The following is a 22,137-nucleotide window of genomic DNA, read 5'->3' as shown; positions in this document are numbered from 1 at the left end:
CGTTTCAAATTCTAAGTATCCTTTCACTAGTTATAGATAATGATCTTTCTGATCTTTTGAACTGGCAGCTCGCAATAGTAAATATTCAAGTGGACCTCTAAACACTCGGTTTCAACCTGCATTCCTGCGAAATTGAAACGCGAAGCAATTTAAGCTGCTTATTGAAATCGCTTTGAATTATGTGGCAGCGATTTATCAGTTTAGCTTATTATCTTGCAGCAGTGCAATGAGGCAGGTTGCCTCAAACCTGTGTAACTCAGCTTTAAGATCATATATTTCTGTTCGTGTCTGATACATCATCTCCCTAGCCTTTTTCCCTACTATGTTGCGGTCGGCTTCCAGTCTAACCAACCTTGTCACCCGGGCAACCCATTGGTTAGACTGGTGTCAGTCTTTCTGCTGTCATAACGACTGCCATAACAGCAGGGGCATACAGTTAACATGCCGTTGATAAAAAAACTGATAATAGTATTCTTAAAGATCTTAGTTTTATGTAACATAACACTTCTCATTGCCATCCACCACTATCATTCCACAAAGACCAAAAAAACCTATTCAGAAGAACAACGTTCCCCATAAAATTTACCCATCACATGTCCCCGTTTTTACCAACAAAAAAACAACTAGGTACGTCGACTAGGCGTATAAGGAAGTCAGACTATCAATGCGTGCCTGCGACTTTTACCACGGCACCACATTATTGTCATGTAATAAATATACGTAATGAGTTGCAAGACAGTTTTGCGGTGTCGTAAAAACTATGCCCTAGGTGGGGAGCGTAATATCGCGTAATATAGCAAGATGGCGGTCGCTTTTGAAGTTTAGCATCTAATTTGAAGTTTTATAGAAGTTTTATCCATCTTTATTTACAGAACTAAACATATTTACAATACAAATGATAGTTTAACCTAGTAAAAAGCTTAAGCGTCAAAAAATTCGTCCCCATCGCTGTCGACTGGAGTGCCCAAGAGGCAGCATTACCTCGTTTTATCGCCATGCTAATCCTTTGTATCCAAAGTAATACCCAGCCTTTTGGTCCCAAGAAGCGTCTATCAGCCGCCTAGATAGGTCTTTAAAAAAATTAATAAAAATAATGGAATTTAAAAACGTTTAAAATAACGGTTTCGTATCAACATTTTAATAGAACTGGAATTTTGCAAACGGAACTCTCAAAATTATCTACTTTTATCTTCTACCTATTAAAAGATAAGTTTATTGAACCTTTTGAATACGAAATTAGAACAGGATTGTAGAAATATGTTGTCATTTCTGTCTTCTCGAAGCCTAGACCAGTACACTTGGTTTGCAAATAAATTGAGTATTATATTTTTGCAAGCGATCATTGAGACACACTTGAGACAGTTTCGATATCGTACTGGACCTCAAGAGCTCGTTTATTATGTAGTTCTATTCAGTTATTTTATTTATTCAAGCACATTTTTGAAGTGTAGATCAAGATCGGGTACTGTAATATTTTTGTTGTGCTTGTAGTAAAGGACCTCCCAGTGCCGATATGTATGGTTTTACACCCATGCAAACATTGTTGATAAAAAGGGTATTATATTGGCTATGAGCTATAATATGTCCTGCGAAGTTCGCTAATCTCCTTACATGAAAACAGCCGCCGTAGCCGATAATCGGCTAGGAGGACATCATCATCATCATTATATTGGTTAAAATTATCTTATTAGAGGTATTTTTAATATAAATATGGCAAATATACTACGTAATATGCTGCATATCTGCTAAATAACCCCAGGTAAAATCTATTTCATTAATATTAATTCTATTCTCTTTACAATACTAGTCATAGTTATCAAATACTAGTCAAACAGGTTTACTATATATATTTGGTAAAAGCCAGACCAAACTCTGTCGTTGTAATAGGAAATATACTAGAATAAAATTAATGCGTAGTAGCTCTAATTTGTGGCCAGTATCCGCTTTCTTTATTATCTTGCTTTTCCTGTCTAGCTTTATGAATATTTATTTTTAATTACATCAGAAGTGATACAATTTTTAACCTCTCATTGTGGTTAAAATTCAGTAGGAGACGTTTAATTTCTGTATCTTTATTAGTTTAGTTTTGTCAACATAATGGATTTCAGACTTTTTGCGGCCTAATTGCGTTTCGAAAGTAAACAAATATTTTCTCGAATATTATTATGAGTATTTTTAAGATAGCTTAATATGTAAGTATGTTTTATAATTTTTTGATTTTAACGAACTTCGAAGGCATTAGGCATTTAATACTTAAGTAGATAAATAAAAACTTAGCAATAAATAAATACTTCTACATAGACTGACAGATGTAAAACATAAGTTGCTAATTGAAAACGAAACAGGTTGCAATGACGTGATTAACTATATTGCACAGCAACAGTAACTGGTCTATTTGTAACCGGTTTGTAAATTGTCTATCATACAAAAACCCACAAAACACCCGGTAGTTCTGAATCACGATAAATTTAAATATTGCACAATTAAAACAATATTATTAAAACCAATTCGACAAAGCTAAAAAATTGTTGGTGCAATTATCAAAATTGAATCACGGCTTTTTTGCAAACCGTTGCGTTACGCAATGAGTAACTATAGTTACCGCAAACCGTTATTTAAGTGATAGCATTTTTTTTGTTTAGGCATATTATGACATTACCATAGAAACGTAATTTAGGCTTTACAAGCATTAAGGTGCATTTTGAAAGCTAGCTGCTGACTGCAACTGCCGACCGCACTTGCAGTAACTGCTTGCAATCGGTCAATATCTGAGGGCGACTGCACGTGCTGCTGCCGCTTCGATCGAAAACGGTTTCTTGTCTATACATACAAACCAGTAATGTAGCTGTGGCATGTGCGGTCGACAGATAACATTCAAAACGTGCCTTAATGCTAAAAGTTTCCAAACCTTTGATCTTATAAAATTCTTTTGTTTGATATCTTTTATGGTTTTGCCAATAAATGTTTCAAAATTTTATTTTTAGATATCAAACTTGTCCTCGTGGTGTCAAACACCTTTTCATACATTTTTTGGGTTTTCTCCTTTGTATTTCCAAACTGGATATCCTAAACCTAATAAACTGAATGAATGGTATCTTTGTGTAATCCGATCACTTAAATTCATGTTTTAAAATTAATTTAGACCTTACTTTATCCTTATCAAGCCAATGGCCTATAACTTAATTTGTCTTTTTTTATGAAAGTTTCTTAACACCCTTTTAATCATAGCCTCTTATTAACTCTTCCTTCTTTAGATAAATACGGGAATTTTCTAGATTTTAACGCTTGTTACTGGCAAAGGTTCAAGGTTTAAGAAAATTCTAGATATCCACATCATATCAAACAACAGCCCTTTCAATAGTAAACAACGTCATTTATCTCATGCCCTCGAAATCAAAATGTAAATATCTGTCTATATCGTACATTTTACGACGGACGATCCGACATTTTGCAATCATCGGTAGCCCTCTGAGCAGTTTGAATAAATTATCAAACATTATCCAATGGGCAAACATCTTCGTTAACAAAAGGTCAAGCTTTTTTGATGACGTCATCTGATCCTGCTTTAATATTTTTTATATTATCCTTATCATCATCTTAAGGCTTATTGTACCATGTTGATGTAGGCTTTCTTCAAAAATTTCCACTCTTTTAATTTTTATTTCGATAAAATTATCTTCTGTGTGGTTTCTAGGAGCATCAGCTTCAATTGTAGTTTTGATTACTTTTATTTAAGAAGATTATTATTGTCCATTAATAGGTATCTAAACATTGTAATTATCTTCAATGGTATCTTCATTGTATTTCCCTTAAGTGGGTGTATTTCTTTCTCTTCTTTTATACATTACACTTCTTAGTCCATCTCTTTTTTTTATTCAAACATCTTTAAGTTGAATAAATGTCTTGACGGCGCCCAGTAGGTACATTTCAAACGATCCTTTCAAGAATCATCGGCATGACAATTATGTCTTCTATTGCTATTGAGACAAGTCATCCCAATTAAGTTTAATAAGAAACAAGATAGAAATCAAATAAATATGAGCATTTTGTAACCAACTTGAACACCGTGACATTTTGCGTACATGGACGTTTATAATATCTGTCGAAAAACTACTAAAATTTATCAACAATGGAAATCTAACTTTATGGTGATGGTAATAAAGTTGAAATTTTATGTTCGAGTTCAAGTTTGCCAGTAAACGAGTTTTGACGAAATATTTATGTGTTGGCAAAGCAAGAGTTATTGTGCCAAATGGACAGAGTTGGGTATTGGGAGATTGAAGTCTAAGTTTGGATTATAAGTCATTTTCTGTTTAGGGTGACCCTATTTATTATGTTACCTAAACACAGTATTGTAGATAATTCTTCTATCATTTTGGAAACTTATGGTATATTAGTTAATTCACTTATATTATTATGGTTTTGTTTTTATTAAAATCTCCCTTAGGTATGTAGTCTCTCATTTATGAATTATTATGAAACCATAAATTGCTTAAATCCGCTTAAAGGAAAAATGACATTGTCCTTCACAATATTCATGCAAAAACCAAGTAATATCCTGAGATATATTTTCATTATCATGTCCTACTTTTTGCCTAGCCCCAGAATAAAATATACGGTTGATTAATAGCCGTAGAACATCAAAAAACCTTTTTTATTATTTAACTAGCATACGGTAGGTGGAACTAATTTTGTTTGAGGGTCGAAGTAATTATGACTAAAATTGGTTATTGAGATTGATAACCTAATCGTCTGGTTTCTAACAGTTTGGCCTAGCATGGTTAGGTTACGGTTTTATTCGATTATCTAATACATATTAATTATAGATTTGATCCATCTATGATTCAGGCACTGAAGTGAGGTAATAGGTTTATTTTTGAAAAAATATTTGCACGCAAGCAATTATTCAATGAATGACCTCAGTAGATAAAATAATCTATTGTATAATCTTCAATGAAATAAACATTTTCATTGACATACAAAATTAATCTCAGAATTTCAGAAAACATTAGATGACCCTTCTGTTATAGGCGCAGTGGAAAGAATCAAAGAAACACGTATTAATAGATTCTGCAGAGAAAAGTAAAATATTGAAGATGTTGTATGAGACAAGATTCTCATTAACGATCACTATAATAAAGATAATACAGCTTACAGAGTTGACTTTTATGATGAAAAGCCCCACGTATCAATAATGACAAGCACTGATAATCCTTTAGATAAGGTCGCAAAGGAATAACCGCATGATACATCTGTTAAAGGTGAAAGATAAAATAAAAAAGAAAGTGCAATATACATTGATGTAAACCCTTTTTATTTCTTCGACATTTTGGAAGCTGGGAATAAACGAGAGGATGATTAATTTATTGTGCAAACGAACAATGACCGTACAAACTATTGTTATGAAGATAAGTGAACAGAAGTTTCACTTAAAATAATAATAGTAATTGAGGTATTTGAAATTGAATGTTGTTTTATAGGATTAGGTACTTATTTTAGCCTTATCTTTCTTTTAATTGCAGTTACAGGTATTGTTATAATGACTAGATCATTTAGTAAAGATTCACCAAGACATCTTTGGCTGTATTTTATTTTCTTATAGGCTTGTTTATGTTTCCACCTCTGGATGTATCCTTTTTCTTACAAGTTGCACTTGTCAAGTTCCACTTTAATTACTTCTATACAGCAGTTTCTTCCTAAGTCCTCCCTGTTTCATTTCATCTAACACCTCAATCTCTATCTGATATATCTTTATTTATTTCTCCTAGTGCTTATTTTTATTGAGGTTCGCCGTTAAAATCAACGTTATTCAGTCCTCAACCAAAGATTCTTAACACCCTATCGTCCCCATCTTCAGCCTCATCACATAACTCAAACACTTTACCATTGCGAGTTGCATTTCTATCGTCTGCACACAGTAATAACGGCTTTCCTTCTTCCGTATCAATAACATGCGGACTCTCAGTTATGTAAGTACCAACTTGATGAGAGTGACGTACTTCGACGGACGTGGTGTTTGCTATTTCTTGGATACCTCCTAGTTTTAATAGTTCTGCTGTTGTTATTTTTGCTACATATGTGGATCTATATGAACTTGTAGAACTGTTCGTGGTATTGATTCATAGCTACATTATTTAATTTGCTCTTTAAATTAAACAAAACATAAACCTTCTTGGCAGTCAGGCAACGTGACAACGTGCTTTCACGACATGTATATAACACCAATGAATTTATTACTCACAATAATTTATGTTCACTTGTCTTTTATTAGGTAGATAAAACTGACAGTAGTGCTGTTTATGCAACGTTTGAAATAGCTGATCTTGGAAACAGTAAATAAATATTCGTTGCTTGTGAAACTTCTGTGTAACTTTTGCTCATTAACTCATTTGCATTTAACAATAAAAATAACAGCTTAAAATTGAGCGTGGCGGATCGTTAATCTGATTAACCGCTCCAATGAACGTTCCAATCAATGTTTTTATTGCAAAAGGAAATATTTTCATTTTGCAAGCCTGCGGAAATTTAAGGAAAATATCACGAACTGCGTACGCGAACGCATGCCGAAAATTATAATCGGTTTGATAGGCACGATTTTCTATTTGAATTTCAATCTTTAAGCGGGAATATTCTTCTAAGATGTTTGTGATGCATTATTATTTAAGCCTGAGCAATTTATATAAAAGTACTATCTAAGGTTTTTTCAAACTGAATACCTCATTAAACTCATGAACAAACTACCTTTGAAATCAAGCACTTTAATTTCTCTACCCCGATAAAAAACAAAAATATTTTTAATACACCCAATCGTTTTCCAGTAAACAAAAGAAAATCTCCGCAGCTAAACTGATCCCCCAAATCCTAAGGGGATCAATGCTCCCCAAATTTCCACATAAGGGAGATTCAACTTGAAATTCATTGGTAACAATTCAAACTGTACTATAGACTGCTATCCTTGGATAATCCCCCGAGAACGGGGGAAGGAGGATTGGGGGACATGTCTGATGGGTACTCCAATAAGAGCCAATGTTTTTAAAACGTCACTTGATCAAATGGTTCGGTCCTTGGTTAGAAATAGATTGTAAATAAACTGTGGGTGTTGGTTAGTTGAATCAGCAATGTTTCGGCTTTCATTTCCTTATTTTTCTGTAGCTTTTAGTCCAGAATTTGACAGAAAATGGAGCGTCCTCATATTACAAAACTAAAATGTTTGTTTGAACGAACTTATCTTTGGAATTAGGTACTACACCGATTTGAAAAAATCATTCACTGATAGATAACCATTAAGATAGGTGATAGACTACTTTTGTTTCGGGTGTTAGTTTCCACAGGACACGGGTGAAGGCGCTGGTTGAATCTAATATTTACTCATATTCATTTCAGTTTATGGTATTAGAAATGACTGAGTATGTGGGTTTATAAGCTAAACGTATGCGCTTACGTTCCGCTCTCTTGATGATTGTTACTAACAATAACAACACACGTTATTAAATAACCATAAAACATTACATACATTTCGAAAGAATTTCTTTAGTGAAAGAAAGTAAGCAATAATGTTGCCAGTACCTACTGTTTACCTACCAAACTAACCTTAGTTTGGTAGGTAACAAGGTTTGGTAAGTACCTACTTAAAATACCTACATATATCGGCTACCTACTTATGAAGTCCAAAAGTGACCATCATTCTCTCCCAACTTCTTACTCTTTCATACAACATCTTAGTAACAAAACAGTATTCAAAACTACAAACATTGGTAGCTCAGGAATATTATTCCTACAAAAGAAAAGTTCGCCTTTTTAGAAAAAACTGGTATAGTATTTAAAAATCTAATGCTATTTTGCGTGTCCATTTATGCCTTATCCCCAGCCTACCCGCAAAGCACAATAGTTTGAACACATCACCAGTATATAGCACATGGTAATCAGCCAGGCTCGTTTTCACCACGGTTCACGCTTGGCCAGGCAGGCCGACGAAGCGTACTGCTCATTTGTGACATCTATCATTAGATAGTGTGCAGTTATCGTGTGTAGAATATGTACTTTTTAGTATGTATGTGTAAAGTCAGTTTACAGATTTTAAAATTAAAAAAAAACACTCTTCTGCAAAAATACGGGCACCTATGCAAAATCTACATTTAAAAGACTTTACGTGTATTTCAAAGGGTTTTAATAACTGTAGTTGTAAAATGTCAGTCTGATAGGAGACGAGTTGTGAACGGCACTGCTTACTCTAAATTGGTTTTGTTGCAGCCCAAAGTACCTACTGATAATCCTTTATATAGTGTTTATTTATGAGAAAGAGATATTCTTAATTGCGTGGGAACAATACCTTAACAATAGAATGCTTTACACAAAAATACCGAAACTCTTAATATTGCCGTCAATCATCAGCATGGATCATTTAGAGCAGGTGTAAATTACCAAATACGCATAGTTTAAAAAAATACAATAACAAAAGCCAAACTAAAATAATAGAACTGCAAACAGTACCCAAACAATTGACAACACCAAACAGATTCTAACAAACGGACAATCGAAGACAATTCTATCACCACAATCGATATCCATCATTCGAATAATCGAGCTATCAATCGATACACGAGTACACATCCTCGGATCAGTAGCACAATGCAGTTGAACGCAACAGTTGCCCAACTATCGTTACGGTCTCGTTGCATAACCGTGTCGAAACTATGCCGTAAGGACTGAGTGAAAGGGTGGGTGAAGAGGGGGTATTGAAGGACTGGATGAATTAGGACTTGGGAACAAAGGGCAGGTTGATTCAGACATTTGATACTGTTGTAGCAGACATTTCAGTTTAAATGGTCAGTTTAGAGACGAATAGACTTATCGGTCAAAGGTATGAACCTTGCCACGAAATAAATAAGAGTATAGATATATTTTCAAACGTCAACTAAGTAAATAATGACAGAAAAATAAATACCTCCGCACCTAATAGAAATATTTTTTAGGATATTATTTGGTTATGTGAACCTTTTACAATTCACAAATAAGTGCCATTTTGCAGCCACTAATCTTTGTAATACAGGAGCAGAGACCAACCACCATTTTTTTCGAAACTGCACCTTAGAACGGTGTCAAAATCTGCACCATAAAAATTCATAGCCAATTCTTGACTTCACAATTCCCATCCCAATATCAATAACTTCTAGTTACAAAACCCACAATAATTAAACAGCTGAACTAAAACCGATACAATTTACAGGTTTACAATAAACCGCCTTTCTAAGCTCGCAACTTGGTCATTGCACCATGCTATGCCATAACCAGGATTGCGTAGATCACGACACGGCATAGATTCTTTTTCTTTAATATAAATAAGTGTCACTTTAATCTTATGTGTGACTGATTTGCTGTTAATCTGTAATCTTTTGTATTGATTGATGGTTTTAACTGTTGTTTAGACTATTGCATCTAAGGAAATAACTGTACTTAAGTTGATTTTAGTTATCTCATCATCATCATTACATCAGCCAATTGCTGTCACATACTAAACGTAGGCCTTCTTCATCCACTCCAAAAAGACAATCATTATTGATAGGTACGTTATTCGTTATTTATTGTACAATCATATTATTTAAACGGTTTACATCATCAAACTGTATTTCTTCAATTTCAATGGAACCAAAGTCATTATATCTCTCTTTTGGCTTTGTATTATTATTATTTTTTTTAAAAATCAATATTAAAAAGGCCGTTCAGTTACTTTAATATCGAAAGCAGTATCTTCTTATGTCAATCAAACTGAACTAATTTTCAAACGAGACTTCGATCAGGACCAGACATTTGAGCTGAAATATTCAAAAAATCACAACCCACTGAAAAATGTGGAAACAAAGAAAGTTTGTTCTTGAACTAGATATGAAAATGAATATGCATTCGTTACGCAAAGAGATTCTTAATGGCTTCATTAAAAATTGTAATCAGTTTGTTAAGCAAATTATGTCGGACGGGGGCCGAATGCAATGCTTTTGGAAATGTCAAGCGGAATTTTTTGTGACCTCCTCTCTTAAAATAGAGCCAGATTTTTGGATGCAGTTTTCATTTCTATCTACGGACGAGAGACGTGTTTCTATAATACGAATATCATTGGCTGGATAGATAGTCTTTTAGCTGTTTTGCGTCGGTTTTTTATGTTTATTTCTCTCGCCTGTTTCATAAGAGTAGTTTTAATCATCTTTTATACATTGACAAAGGCCATTGATTAATTATAAGGATCCTTCTTTCTACTGACAAGGCTCTATATATTCATACTGTATTTAACATTATCCTTATTACAATGTGTTATATTGTCTAACTTTTAATAATCTTCTCTGACAGATTTTATGGTAACTTAATAAATCTTCATTAGGTATTTATATCATCATCATCCTCCTGCCCTTATCCCATTTTTTTTACAAGGGCTACATTAGCTACTCACATATTTTTTTTTATGTTGGGAGTCTAGTTTTAATGGTAGACATATCGTAATGTCAATAAACCTTTGACAGCACCTACTTGAAATTCTACTCATCCATAAAGTGAAAATAGTAAGTATGACGTTTATTGACTCGAAGTGGAGTGCGACTATGTTTTATTTATGTTTTTAGGCTTCTACGTAATGCCTCAAGCTGATGTTAAAAATATTATCAAGGATAATGCGAGCAAAAAGATACTAGGTTTATTTGATAACTTTGTAAGAAACCTTTTTGAAGGAGTGGTTAAACAAACTTAATGCTATTTAAAGACAGTCTAGTTCCTTTTCGACAAGAGGCTTTTGTGTATGGTAGGGTTATGTTCTTCAAGTATAACTAGTTTATTCTGTCATATCTGCAAAACGGCCATTGGATTGCGAAAATCAAAGCATCCTCGGGTTCAACTTGATTACAAATTGGTTCTTAGCTATGTGACGATCTTAAAATTCATCATCATCATCATCTTCCGAGCCTTTTCCCAACTATGTTGGGGTCGGCTTCTAGTCTAACCGGATGCAGCTGAGTACCAGTGTTTTACATGGAGCGACTGCCTATCTGACCTCCTCAACCTAGTTATCCGCGGGCAACCCAATACCTCTTGGTTAGACTGGTCGGAATACTTACTTCTGACTACCCGTTAACGGCTGTCAAGGATGTTCAATGATGGACTCTCTTAAAGTTGATACTAAGGAATCTGGACAGCTGAGGCTATTTACGTAGATAGGTATACATTGGCTATATTTTAATTTACTGGTCTTCGTACAAAGACTTCGAAGCTAAGGTATCTATATCATATTATCGAAAATAATGATTACCATCCGCAATTTCAATGGTGGTGCGTGCAATCATTATTTAGATGAATGCAAATTCTTCATCAATTGCAGGAAATTAATTACAAGTAATTATAATTTAGGGTAATTATATTCAAATGTGTTGAAGTTTTCATAAATTGTTTATTGCCATTTATTTTGTTGCGTACAGTGTTAAATGATCTGGTTGGTAGTAATAATATATGGGATGAATCAAGTCAAAAATCGGACTGTATTACTTTTAAACTAGTAATTACCTATTAAGCATATTTCAATAGTTTCTTAATATAATGTTTTATGTTAATAGATCATATTTTGCGTTTGAATCAAGTACAAGACAGATATTTCTTATTCTTTTCTCTTGATTTCCACACAAAGAAAATTTTGCTTTCTTTCCCGTTATCAACTAACTAGATATACGTACTAGTACTTGATAATTTGCTATATATTCCTACGTCCCACAGCCGAGTACCGTAATAACCCAATTCCCTGCATTACTACAACTCGTGCGCAGTTCTATAAGATTAATGTTCCTATTGATACATCGCCCATACAATATAGACCAACATCTTAGAAATAACGTCCACTGCTGGTATTGTAGGCTATAGATTGCCGGGAATTAGTGTTGGAGAAGCAATGGATGGAAAACATATGCCAATATGTGAGGGCAATGTAACAGTAAATAAAGTAGAAATGTCTCAAGCTGCAGTTTCTGGTTGGCGCAACTTTGTAGGTCGGGTACAATTTGAATTTCATTAGGTTACAAAAATACGTTTTTTTAATAAACTATTTTTTTAATGATTCATTCAATGAGTCATTTGTTTTTCTATGACTTTTACTTTTGTTTACAAAGGATTCCAAATTCAAATTAAAAATTTGAATCTCGAATCGCAATTTGGCGCTGGCAACCTAGATTCGCTAGCAAATTAGCGCTCCAAAAAGGTTGTTTACCAAACTTTCTCACTGTTTTTCCTGGTCAAACATATGCTTTCTTTCTAACACGAGTATCATAATAGCACGTACGAAAAAACTGAATCGGCGCTGCACACAGCCGCCGCCTCGTGAATGCGCCGATTTCTACCAGTTCACTGTTCACTTTCACTCAGAGAAACCGAGACTTTTTGTTCATTGTCAGCGGTACAGCCGCTTACTGATTTCGAATACGCACCGCAAAGGATTTCAAATTCCAATTTGGAGCAGAATAAGGCGCTAAATTTGAATTTGGTAACGGAATGTTGTTTGTTCTGAATTTAGATTTAGAATGTAGAATTCTAAACTTAAAATTGGTTTTTAGAATTTGTCGTCGAAAATATGTATGTTCTAATTTTATATGTATTTTTAAGTGTATCCTAATATTGTTAATATTGCGAAGAAACAAGAAAAAAATTATAATATGTATTTGAAAAGATTTCTCAATTCATAAGACCAGCTTTGTGACATTTCGTGTTTTTATGCAAAAACGGTTTTTGTTAAAACAGGTCCGAGAGTTCTTGGACCTTGTAATTTATTTCTGTAAAGTTTAAGGTGATTTAAAATTAAATCGGCGTAGAAGGCGATATAAAGATTTAAACATAAAATGTCAGTTGGTGTTTTTTGGACAAGGAAAAGTATTATGAATGCTATATTAGAATAATATTATATTTTAGATTAATTATTATAATATATGCTAATTCATAGATCAACGTGTATAAATCCCAAGAATTAAATTAATACGTTTCTAGATATTATTAATATTGCAATATTACCAACAGTCTCATTATATCTAACTTTCTAACAAACTTTCTATTTTCATAAAATCATTATGATAATTATACAAATTACAATTTCTACACACAAAATATTTTCTACTCACCATTTTTCCGGGTTCCAACGAAAATCACAGAAAGAAAAAAATATCAAGTATCAAAAACCAAAAATATCCGCACAACACCGCACTCAGTACAGTCGGTCACAAAACACGTGAAAAATTAAAAAAAAAAAACACAAAAAAAAATTTTGTTCGTTCACTCTTGCTATATAAACTAGATTCGTTTAGACAAATTTATATAAAAATCGTTTGGTACAAAGACATTTCTGTCCGGTCGTCTGTCCGCTTTGAAAGACAGTCGTGGACTGAGGGACGACGGAAAGACTTGCGTTTCGTGGTTCTTGCGTATTCAGAGGTGCGCACGAGTCGATATGCGGACCTAACTGTCTTGAAGCTTTGTCTTGAATTTTGATTGCTATAAAAACGAAAGTGCTTTTTGAATGCATATTTTATTTTAATATTGTTTTTTTATTAATGGGAATGTGTTACCTATAGTATTGTTATTTTTCACATTATTTATGTAGACTACCAATACAGAAATATCGATTCCTGAAGAAATATTTTGTCAAGATTAAAATTAACAACAGCTCATTTTACAAAGGAAAATAACAAGATGCAATCCATACCTCTCATTCTGCATAAATAAAAAATAAATAAACAGAACTAAGTACATACCATCATGGCAATTAAATTAATGCTATAAATAAAATATAAAATCATAAAGTAAGTGTTTATGAATCAATAAGCGAGCTACGTTAAATACAAATAAAAACCATATTTTAAACAAGATTAAAAAAAAACTCCAAGTATCAAAACTTCTCACGATCCGAATTCCATACGCTTTTGTCAAAGTAAAAATCAGTTTCGGTTCCTTTCACCCCTTGCGTACGCGCAGTGCGTGTGAAAGAGACAAAAAATATCACATTCAAGACACGACCGCGACACTCCATTAGTTCTGTTAATTTACTTATTAACAATTGTAATTTAAGTGGACGTTAATATTTTAGGAAAAAATCTCGATCGATTGTAATATTTGATTGGTTGACTAAACATAGCTGCCCTGTACGCTATTGTTCAATACTTAGAGGTATTATGAATGAAAAAAATATATAAACAAATGGAATCAGAATATAACTGAAAAAAAAAAAACTTTCAAAAATCATCAACATTAAAAATAATGTGAGATTTTTGCTTAAATTACTCTACCTACTCGTCTTATAATATGCATCTCTCTCTTCTTATATACCTATTATGTAGGTAAACACCTGAACTTAAACAAAAACCCTAATTACCCGTTTTGTATTAATGCACCCACATAAACAAAAATATAGCAAGATAAATACACTTAAACTAACTTACTTTAACTAACTATAATCTCATATACTTTATTTAATACATAAATTACTATAAAATACTGAGCTCACAGATTACGCTTAAGTTAGAGTAACTACAATTACAAGCAATAACTTAGCTGTTATAGTAATACGATAACTGTTTTATTGGTATAATCTTTAACTGTATCGATTTTCTGTAGAAATCTTATATTGCGGTCTGAGTCTCGTAATAAGTAAGTATTGAGAAATGCAACTCTATTTGTAATCCATTCAATAATACAGGTGAAACAATAGAAAATTATTATCGTAAGCAATTTTCTTCATAAGGAGATTATGAAGATATCCATAATTCATAAGCGTATCACAAAAAATATTAAACGCCTTCCTCTCTTCTAAATATTTTGCTGTGCCCATCCACCTAATGTATTTTATGGAATGCAATAAACGATACGATATGATATGATAAATAGTTATACTCATATCAAAGTATATGAATCTGGTCCTAAGATACTTACAATTTGTGTCTTTCAAAATCAAATCAAAGATATTTCATCGATTTAAAGTTTCGATGCACAGATAGTTTGGAGCCTAAGAAAGAATAGAAATTACATTTCATCAGAATTGGCATTATAGTTCCTTCCGTATATGTATAAGTAGGTGGAACCGCACCTAACCGCTAGTATACTGTACTACGCCTAAATTATTGTTTAAAACACTACAAACAACTAATTAGCTATTGACATTAAACTAAAATTACGTGCAAAACTGTACATTTAATTGCACAAACCACATTAGCGTTACATTCACAGCAATTAACACGCTTTCAGTTCAAGTCTATTGTAGAGTAAATTAATATGAGTGTAAACCAATAAATTAATTAGATCATGCTTATTAATGTTATACAGGCCAAACTGGCTCATTGGTCTAGCGATCGTAAGCTCGGCTGCTATGCACGGGGTCTTGGGTTCGATTCTTGGGTCGGGCCGAAATAGTTTTGCTTGCGCATGATATCTTTTCGTTCGTGTCTAATTACCGTCCCGTAATGAGAGTGAAAAAAGAATAGCGAGTGCACCTGTGTCTGCGCAAATGCTTGTGCACTATAATATGTCCTGCGCAGTTGGCTGATCTCCTTGTAGGAAAACAGCCGCCGGGACATCATCATCATATACCAAAGTGGGTTTGTTTGTTACTCTTTTACGCTAAAACAGAGGCAATTGGTATAAAGATTAGAGACGGTGAAAGGCTGATTTTATCCAAAAATCTCCAAATTGTTCCAACATAACGTAGGCACAACTGCAACAGGAAACTATGTAGTATTATAAATTGCACCACTTGTGCACTCATCCCGCGACAAAGAAAGTGGTGATCGATTGCCAAAAGTCTTATCAACACTTTAATCTTGTCAGATTGCCAGCAACACCTTGAATGGAACAGAATTCGAAATACCCTTGAATTAAACGATACTTTCAATGCAAAAATATTCGGAAATTCTAACTTCCTAACTTATGTAAACGTGTTTGTTTGTTTTACGGTTTTATGTGAAAATATGAGAATGATAATAGTGGAAATAGATGAGATCCAAATGATGTTGCCTTATTACCCCGCAGCTTCATTTACTTCGACAGATATCTTTCCGGCAAAAACAACTTAACAGATTGGAAAAAAATGGACGGTTTGTCCCAGTATTAAAAGATGATTGTTTTTATTGTTGTCTATTCGACCATTTAGCTCCAAAAGCACTGAACATATTAAAGAAATTATTTCATTGATGGCAAGATACCTACAATATCCCGGCCAATGTTGGCTACATTTTATCCTGGTACAAGGAGTAGTTTCCACGGGACTAGCATGGAACTGCAGTCCCGAACAGTTAGTACCTAGATAAGTGTGAACATAAAGCGAGAAAATAGAATCTGAGTGTTTCAAGTGATTCCTTCAGGAGGCAAGTAAAACCACGGGCCAGCATACAATACTAAACACTGGCTGTCGACCAAAATGTATTATGCGTTTTGCAACGTTAAACAATCAGTCATCGACTTAGTGAAAGTCCTTCCGACAATGCGTAGACGCACCAAAACCAGCTACCGGATATAGTTCATAAAGACTAGTACCTAATTACTTTGTTAAATGTATGTATTTTCGACGAAGAATAGCCTACGGGGTTTGGTGTATGTCGTAAGAAGTTATATGAAGGTATCAATAACTAGCTTCCATCAGCGGTTTCACTTGCTTCCCGTGAGATTCGTTCGCGCACTTCAATAAAAACTAACCCATCGAGTTCTTGAATAAAAGTGCTATCTAACATTGTCATATTGGACCAGTAATTCCTTAGATTAGCGCGAACAAGAACAGCGAATTCTCCAGCTTTATAATTTTTAGAACAGATTTGATATAACTACTAATAAAAAAAGTCCCAGAGATATAGTACCTAAATAGCAGAATATAAAATACAATTTACTTGTTTGAAGTTTTTAATCTAGGTCAAAGAACGGAAGCTATTGGCGCAAATTGGCAAAAGTACTTCCTCGTACATTTTAGTGGTCATAAACACGAATTTAGTAAGAGTATCGGAAATCCTACACAGCGTTCTAACTTAGTGGACTTCAACATGAGTCTCCTTAAATATTGCTCTTGTTCTTGACAAGGGCCTTCATCATCATCAGCATTTTTATCGTCCAACTGCTGGGCACAAGCCTCCTCTCACACGGAGGAGGATTGAGCGTTAATCTCCACGCTTGCTCAATGCGGGTTGGTGATTTCAGACTTCATAGTCCAGGTTTCCTCGAGATGTTTTCCTTCACCTTTAATCAGTCATTGGTGTCTAAAATATACATAGTTAGAAAGTACATGCAAACTTCAAAATGTGGCATTTGTAATATATTTATTTTAATGAATCTTCAGGAATTCATTCAATTTCTAAGTGGGAGTGTATGCGTGCATAAAACGTTAGTTAGAAATTATTAGCTCATACTGTGACGCCAATTGTGATGATCTCAATCGAACACGCGATTTGGACAATTATTCTGAATTCTGTAGTCGTTTCTACCGATCTTTGATGGACTAACTTTTTCTTAATACAAACATTTGATTAGTATGATTTGTTCTCATCATCTCCCGAGCCTTTTTCCCAACTATGTTGGGGTCGGCTTCTAGTCTGATCGGAATCAGCTGAATACAAGTCTTCACAAGGAGCGACTGCCTAGCTGACCTCCTCAATCCAGTTACCTTTATGTTTGCTTACTTATGTATGTTTGCTTTTTTCTCTATACTTTGAATCCTTACTAGCACTAAAACTAAGAAAGTATTATGTCTGTACTTTCACGTTAATACTATTTTAATGAAATATGCTACACAGAAAGCCTAGAAAGCACATTCAAAACTTAGGCAAGTTTTGATCTGTGGGATGTAGATACATAGTTCCCTAGGGGCGCAGGTGTTAATTCTTAGCGAAACAAAAAGCTAATGAAAACATGTTATTTATTTTATTCTTTTGGTCCTTTTTCCTCATAGGCTTATCTATAGTCGATATGAGTCATTAAATGCTTAGAAAATTAACCAGCTGTCTTTTGTGGTTAAGAGTTCACAAATACGATTAAGTTCATAATTATTTTCCTTATAATACTCGTTTGATCAATTTTTTATCTTTTTTATTAAATCAGACTAAAATTTTCCAGCCTATTAATAAGTTGTTATTACCCAAAAGTGGAATCAAACCTCTGTAACCACAATCAATCGATTTAATTTATGTCTACTCTTATTTTTTATTTTATGGATAGGCGTCATTAAGCTTTACGATGTTTTGGGTACATTTTTGGACCGCATCGCGTGGGAGCTTCTGCACGAACCCAGAAAAAAGTATAAGTCTATATAGCCTTCCTCGATACAAACTCTATCTAATACTAAAAACACAGAAAGAATTTTCAAATCGAACCAGTTCAGTTCATTTCAGTGGTTCCTGAAATTCGCGCGTTCAAGCAAACAGACAAACAAAGAAACTCTTCAGCTTTATAGAATTAAGTATAGATTTTAAAAGTGACAGACAGGACATCAAAGGGACTATCATGAACCAACATCGATGCTCCCAACTGAACATTTACATTTCTCAACACCTGAACATTGCAAGTGAAACATTCATACACTCGACTGTACATTGCCATTTTCTTGTTACCTATTTACTGCAAATAGAAGAGTAATGGGGTTACAAGGAAAGTTCGAGTCACGCTGATAAGTGGTGTTTTCTCATCATAGCATTATGTTCGCCTCACGTTTTACCTCTAAGCAGGTAATGAGAGTAACCTTTGAAAGTGCGGTTACGATCTAGCCTAGGGCTATGGGAAAATGGTTTTAGTAAACATAATGTTATATCACATGTTCTATAAATATAATAATTATGTACCTAAATTATGTTTTTCATGGAGGGCTTGATAGAGTCCTATATAATTCGCATGTAGCGCCTTGTTAATTAATCGTCATTAGTTAGTTTTGAGACCCAAGTTTTGAATTCTTACTCCACCAATATGGTGTCAATCGATTCGTCCTGTTATGAGAAATTCTGCAGCTAAGAGCCCAGAGGGTGTTATTGTAATGAGATAAGAGAACTTATTCCCTTCTCAGGCTCTAAATTTCTCCTTCTCCTTCTTAGCGCTTATCCCTTCGATCTATTCCTCTATCTTCTCAGGCTCTAGACTATCTGTACCAAATTATATTACAATCGGTTAAGTAGTTTTGGCGTGAAACCCTTACATAATAGACCATGATTATCACCTTTAAAACTAACTAATCTCTAAAAAAAAACTCTTAACACAATAAGTTATCATCACACTAAGTCCAAAACTATCCGCATACACTGGTTATGATATCCGCCACAATGGTAATCTACCATGACTAATTGGAATCAATAATCTTACGAAACGGGGTCAGGCCAGACTTGAGCACTGCCGGAACATATCACACTCAGGTAACTTTGTGGCTAGCTTTGCAGTTTTTTTGATTGATTTGTTATGAAATATTTGGTTGAACGTTCACTGAAAATCGAATGGTTCTTTTTGTAAGTAAATTTTTTTGCTAGGCTTTCTTTGATGTTGGGGTTGCAGGGTTATTCAATAGCTAATGTGACCCTGGTACACAAGGGATCCAAAAGGATGTGAAGTTATTCAATTTTAGTCAGTAAAAGTCTTGTCCTTTTACCACTGTAGATGCAGTGGGATCATCTAATGATTTTCAACCTCATATACCTTCTAAAAGGTTAATAATATTGTCTTTAAATTCTCTGTTGCTGCTGGATTCCATATGTGACGATCATTGATAACGATCAAGCAATCCATTTGCCTGTTTGTCGTCTATCATACAAAAAATACTGTTACCATTACCACCAAAATAAAGTATCATTAAATAATAAACAAATACCTAGCCACAGTTATTTACCAAATTGCATTAGCCAACTAAACTGGTTTGAACAATTGCCCAATATGATTTAACTGTACCGTTAGTGTAAGAGACAGGTCAAATTAATATGATATTAGGTTATAATTATATATAGGTTTACATGCCATTGCAATTAGGGCTACGAAATTGCTTTGCACTTCTGCAGACCAACTGGTTAATTATAACCGTAATTATAAGACTATAATTATAGGTACATAGTGGGCATGGTAGATTTAACAGCAGTAAGTAGGTAACTCCTAACCTACGGCGCTCAGACTTGGTCTTTGACCGAATCTCAGAAGTCCAGGCTAAAAGTATGCCAAAGAAGCATGGAGCGTAGCCTGCTCAACATACGGCTAAGCGACCGGATACGCAACACCATTATCCGGTCCAAGACTAGGACATACTCGATGTGGGCAATAAGTCTGCAAAGTTGAAGTGGGATTGGGCGGGTCACATCTGTCGAATGCACCCGGACAAGTGGGGCAATATAACCACAAAGTGGATCCCGGAGGATGGAAGGCGACCGAGAGGGAGACCAAGGAAACGCTGGAGGGAAGACTTGGACAGCTTCCTCTCGGACTGGCCTCAAGCAGCGAGGGATAGAGAAAAGTGGATGGCTTTGGGTTAGGCCTTTGCCCAGCAGTGGGACAGCATAGGCTAATTAAAAAAAAAAAAAAAGTAGGTATAGCAGAATTATATTTAGCTGAACAGAGCTACAATATTATCGCGGAATGTAAATTGTAAATACATATTTGCGTATAACAAAAATTAGACCTTTTGGTTATGCATGAAGAGGATTAGTAAGAAAGTTACTAAAGCTTCCTACCGTACATACTCGTTATTCAGATTTAGGTAAAAAATCTCAATTTTTACTGTTTTTTTTTTGCATAATTTTTTGGTATTTACATATTTTTTGGTACCTATTTATATTCTTCTGTCTTTGTGCAATAAATACTAGGAGCACATTTGTTTCTCAATTTCATCTCAAGGATTTTTTAGTGTTTAAGCTATTCCAAATTGCATTTCAAAATTCACTCCCGACGTATCATTACAAACAATAATACCATTACAAAACTCAAAATTCTGTCAAATTATCGATCGTATGATTATAATGATTAACGTATCATACCACGAGACACAATCGTTGAACAAGAATCGAGTATTTGCCCAACTATGTGTTCAAACTAGTAACAAGACCTCCCATTGTATGTACAACTCTTTGAAATCGCACTACGTCGGGGGGTCTTGCTATCTGGTCGAGTACAAACCAGTAAGCAAGACCTATCGTTTGTATGGAAGTGTTACGTGTGGGGAAGTCTGATTAACTGGTGATATAAAACTACTTTCACTCAGTACATTTTGCAACTGACCTTATTGTGAAGTTACTGGGCAGATTGTGACAATTATATTAGTGCAATGCATGCAGGAAGAGAAGTTAAGTGTATCACATATTAAAGACGTCAGTTATAGTAAGTGGTATTAAAATGAGGCGATATGGTGGTAAGGGTGCGTCGTGAAATAGTAGTGGGTTCCTTAGAAATAATGACTAAGATTTCCTTTAAATTGTTCATGTCATTTTCTAAGAATTAGTGTGATTTTGTAAAAAAAATGGGCAATATAGAATCAAACTTGTTTATATTTTTGATGTTTATAAATGCTTGCAAAGGCCGAAATGAAATTAAAAATTTGACTTTGAAACGTCTAGTTAGTGCCAGTTTATATCTATTTATGTATATTTTTGTTAGGTAAGTAATTATTAAATAGCGTTCTGCTGGTTTGGTTTGTAAGCCAGCAGACTGATTTTCCCTCCCGTCATTCATACACTTGCCTACCAGGTTGGACTTTATCAAACCTTGAAAATTATTGTAAGAAGTAGTTTTATTGCGTCAGCTATTATGAATACAATAACTACTGTACCTACAGATATGTCCCTAAATTCTACAAAACAAAAGAATCTGTTTTAAATACACAACACATACACTTTCCTCAGTAGTAAGTTTTCAATTTATTCAAGAGATAAACAGTAACAAAATTTTCACAAAAATCGAGAGCTTCTAAACATTTATTTCAATCGTACATTTAACAGGTATTTCAAAGCACAACAAAATGACTCACGTAGTCAATTTCAACTCAAAAGAAAATAAACAATTTTACAAAACAGCAATGGTACGAGGGATCCCTAAAATTTTATGCTCAAGATGCTACAGGTGTTAAAAGTCTTTGAACCAAATATGGCACACCTGTCTTAAACGTTTTATGTAATAACAAATAAAATGTGAACTTCA

The 22,137-nt window shown here is 34.1% G+C and overlaps 1 protein-coding gene across 1 annotated transcript in view; it reads right to left on the bottom strand.

The window, feature by feature from the left end:
- LOC110378516 (probable chitinase 10) overlaps window positions 1–13,415 on the bottom strand; it is an 85,585-nt gene extending 72,170 nt beyond the window's left edge. Inside the window, exon 1 of the mRNA XM_021337818.3 lies at window positions 13,137–13,415. Coding sequence (XP_021193493.3) covers window positions 13,137–13,139 — 3 coding nt within the window. The 5' untranslated portion in view covers window positions 13,140–13,415. The remainder of the gene's footprint in view (window positions 1–13,136) is intronic.
- Window positions 13,416–22,137: the final 8,722 nt, after the last annotated feature.

The sequence above is a fragment of the Helicoverpa armigera genome, chromosome 2 (assembly GCF_030705265.1).
Source record: "Helicoverpa armigera isolate CAAS_96S chromosome 2, ASM3070526v1, whole genome shotgun sequence".
In the NCBI taxonomy this organism is placed as follows: domain Eukaryota; kingdom Metazoa; phylum Arthropoda; class Insecta; order Lepidoptera; family Noctuidae; genus Helicoverpa; species Helicoverpa armigera.
Note: the sequence above shows the minus strand (reverse complement) of the source record. Positions and strands in the feature narration are given on the sequence as shown.